Source organism: Chaetura pelagica, unplaced genomic scaffold (genome assembly GCF_000747805.2).
Source record: "Chaetura pelagica isolate M959 unplaced genomic scaffold, ChaPel_1.0 scaffold132, whole genome shotgun sequence".
NCBI lineage: Eukaryota > Metazoa > Chordata > Aves > Apodiformes > Apodidae > Chaetura > Chaetura pelagica.
The window spans coordinates 1921310-1924986 of record NW_009952709.1 but is presented as its reverse complement, the minus strand read 5'-3'; the positions used below and the strand labels follow the sequence as shown (position 1 = coordinate 1924986).

At 59.6% G+C, this 3677-nt stretch overlaps 1 protein-coding gene across 1 annotated transcript in view; it reads left to right on the top strand.

The window, feature by feature from the left end:
- LOC104385854 (niban-like protein 1) overlaps positions 1 to 3677 on the top strand; it is a 15241-nt gene that overhangs the window by 6171 nt on the left and 5393 nt on the right. Inside the window, exons 6-10 of the mRNA XM_009994352.1 lie at positions 1024 to 1186; positions 1980 to 2167; positions 2330 to 2485; positions 3003 to 3119; positions 3597 to 3673. Coding sequence (XP_009992654.1) covers positions 1024 to 1186; positions 1980 to 2167; positions 2330 to 2485; positions 3003 to 3119; positions 3597 to 3673 — 701 coding nt within the window. The remainder of the gene's footprint in view (positions 1 to 1023; positions 1187 to 1979; positions 2168 to 2329; positions 2486 to 3002; positions 3120 to 3596; positions 3674 to 3677) is intronic.

Sequence of the window (3677 nt, the reverse complement as noted above, 5' to 3'; positions counted from 1 at the left end):
CCTTCCGGTGCCCCACGCCCTGCCTGTGTCCCACACCCTGCTTTCCCCCCTGTTCTGCTTCTCTGCTGCTTCCCTTCCCCACCAGGCTGGGTGCCCACCCAGCGCAGCCCCCCCGGCGCCCTCCCCTCTCCCACCTGCTGCCAAAGGTCCTTCTGCTCCAGCAGTGGCTTTTTAAAGCTCCTTGCTGTGCTCTCACCAGAAGCCCTGCCCGTCCCTGCCTGCACTGCTTGTCCCTGGGGCCAGGGAAGCAAAGAGGAGGAAGCCCAGCCCCGGAGCAATGCCCATCCTGGCTATATTTAGTGAGCCATTTATAGAGCAGCACAGGCTAAATCCAGCCCCAGCCCTGCCTGGTGAGCCAGGGCTCTTCAAAGCTGCCTCTTCAGACTTGGAAAACCCTGTAGACAATTGCCACCAGGCTCATCATGTGCCACTGGAGCAGCCTAAAAAACGCACAAACGCTGCTTTTGCAGGAGCTGCAAAGCTGGGAAGCCCAAGGGAGGGAGGGGGGGACACGTCTCTGCCTCCTGCCAGCCCCGAAATAGCAGCAGTTGGTGGCAAATCGAGTGTGAAGCCTCAGGCAGCAGCTCCTTCCTGCTCGTGGGGTTGGCTCTGGAGACCCCAGGCAGGCTGAGCAGGGCACAGCTTTCAAACAGGGTCAGGGGCTCTGCTGCCCAGACCACCAGCATCTCCAGACCTGCAGGATCCCTAGACCTGCAACATCCCTGGACCACAAGCATCCCCAGACCTGCAGAATCCTTGGACCTGCCTGGGGGCTGATGGAGCTCAGCTCTGTGCCCCTCAGCAGCCATTTCCAAGCAGCCTCTGTGCCTTTGGAACTTCATCTCAGCCAGCTGGGGGGTGTCCCTGGTGTGGAAGACCTCCTGCCAGGCTGTGAGGAGGGTTCTGCTCAGGGCATGGGTGAAGGTTTGGTGGGTCTTGCAGGTGCCTGGTGCTGGAGGTGACAGTTAGTGGGGGCAGCAGGGGGTGTGGGGGAAGCTGACCACCCCACCTCTCTCTCTTCAGATCTCAGATGCTGTCTATAGGATGGTGTACGAGCAGACCAAGGCCCAGTATGATGCAGTAGTGGCCAAGTGTGAAGAGGAGAGGCCCCAGATGGAGAGCACCATCCGCACCGACATGGACCAGATCATCACCTCCAAGGAGCACTTGGCCAGCAAGATCCGAGGTACACGTGGGGACATGGATGTGTGTAGCTGTGTCTGTGACCAGCTCCTGGCACAGCATCACCCCTGTGTCACCAAGGTGTGGCTGTTCCTAGGGTGCATGGCCTGGAACTCCTGGGGAGATGCCAGCAGCTGTGGTGGCCCAGGTGCACATCCTGATTGCCTTAGGAGGTGGGGGTCAAGGTGGGAAGTGACCTCCCCACCAAGGTAATCATAGAATCATAGGGGTTGGAAGGGACCTGGAAAGCTCCCCCAGCCCAACCCCCCTGCCAGAGCAGGGGCACCCAGAGCACATCACACAGGAACGTGGCCAGGGGGGTTGGAATGTCTCCAGAGAAGGAGACTCCACAGCCTCTCTGGGCAGCCTGGCCCAGGGCTCTGTCACCCTCACAGCAAAGAAGTTCTTCCTGATATTCTCATGGAACCTCCTGTGCTCCAGTTTGCACCCATTGCCCCTTGTCCTGTCACTGGCCATCACTGAGAAAAGCCTAACTCCATCTTCCTGACACTCACCCCTTACATATTTGTTACCACTGATGAGGTGGCCCCTCAGTCTCCTCTTCTCCAAACTAAAGAGACCCAGCTCCCTCAGCCTTTCCTCAGCAGGGAGATGTTCCATGGGGCAGCAGTGGGTTCAGTGCAACCCCTTGGGTTGTCCTGTAAGCCTGGGAGACCTCTCCTGGTGGAGCCTGAGGAGAGGGGCAGGTCCTTCCCACCAGGGTGGGTTTAGGACCTGCTTTGCAGAGCTGGAAGGGCAGAGGAGCCTCACCACGCTTCCCTCTGCTCTCTGCCCAGCATTCGTCCTCCCCAAAGCAGAGATCTGTGTCCGTAACCACGTCCAGCCCTACATCTCCTCCATCCTGGAGGCCCTGATGACCCCCACGAGCCAGGGCTTTGCTGAGGTGAGGGAGGTGTTCTTCAAGGAGGTGACGGACATGAACATGAACGTGGTCAACGAAGGTGGCCTGGAGAAGCTGCCAGAGGTGAGATATTGGTGACCCGTGGGCTTCTGGGTGGTGCTGTGCTCAGTATGGACAGTGCTGAGAAAATACACGGGGGGGTGAAGCCCGTGGGGGGTGGCACAACCCAGCCCTGAGGGTGTGGAGAGGCCGTCCTGCCCTGCTGACCTGGGCTTTTATCCCCAGTACATGGAGAAGCTTTCCCACCTGGCCTTCCACCCTGTCAAGATGCAGTCGTGCTATGAGAAGATGGACCAGCTGAAGCTGGAGGGTCTCCAGCAACGGTTCGATGTGTCCAGCACGTCTGTCTTCAAGCAGAGGGCCCAGATCCACATGAGACAGGTGGGATGGAGACCGGGGTCCTCCTGTGTCCCCCAGGGCGGAGTGGGGAACCCAAGCTGGTCAGCCTTGGCAGGGATTTGGTTGGGATGTCTGTCCTGTCCAGGGACTTTCACCCAGCTGAGGGTGTGTTTTGAGGCTGGAGCTGGAGCCTGGTGGGAGCTGTGGTGGGCAGCAATGTGGGGCACCCTCCAGCATAGACTGAGCACCCAGACATGGGTGTCACAGCCCCCTCTTTGCCACCAAGCCCACTGGCACCAGCATGGCCAGTAGCCCAATTCTGGGGTCTGGGGTCCAGCCAAACCCGGAGCAGGGTGTAAAAGGGAGGGGTGCAAACCACTCTGGGGCACCCTCCTCCCTCAGCACCTTGGTCCCTAAGGTGGGTGCCACCCTGGGATGCTGGGGACCTTGCCAGCGTGAAGGCTCATCTTGGGGTGGCAGTGGCCCAAAAAGAGCCCCCTGCCCACCTCCATGGTTGGTCCTGTTGGGTCCCCCTGACCCTCTGCCTCTCTGCCCTCAGCAAATGGACGATGCCGTGTACACGTTTGAGACGCTGCTGCACCAGGAGGTGGGGAAGCTGCAGGGCAGTGACAACCTGTGCAAGTCCATCCAGCGCATCCTGGAGAGGGTGCTCAAGGTGAGGGAGGCTTTGGTGGCCTTTGGTGGCCTTTGGTGGCCTCTGGTGGCCTTTGGTGGCCTTTGGTGCTAGGGTCAGGATCCTAGGGAAGAGCAGGGGAGTGAGCTTTGCCATTGAATACAAGTCTTCAGGGGAAAGATGTCTTTATAATTGAGACTTTGATGCATTTTTGCTGGGATGGGGGGAGGCAGGAAGGGGGGGAAGCCACCTGGAGGAGCCAGGTCCCCTCTGAGCACATTGACTGAAAAAGCCACCTGAGGTTCCGAGTGGCCCAAAGACCTTAGTGCAGGCAGTGGTGGAGGAGCTGGCTCATACCTGAGCTCAGACACCCTCAGGACTGGCTGGGGGGAAGGATGGGAGAGGCAGAGGAACCTCCTCACGTCCCTGCAAAGGGATTTTGGGGCAGGGATTGCGGGCACGGAGGAGGAAGGTGCCAGCCCACGCTGACCCAGGGCTGCCACCTCCCTCTTCCTGCAGAAATACGACTACGACAGCAGCACTGTGAGGAAGAAGTTCTTCAGGGAGGCCCTGCTGCAGATCACCATCCCCTTCCTGCTG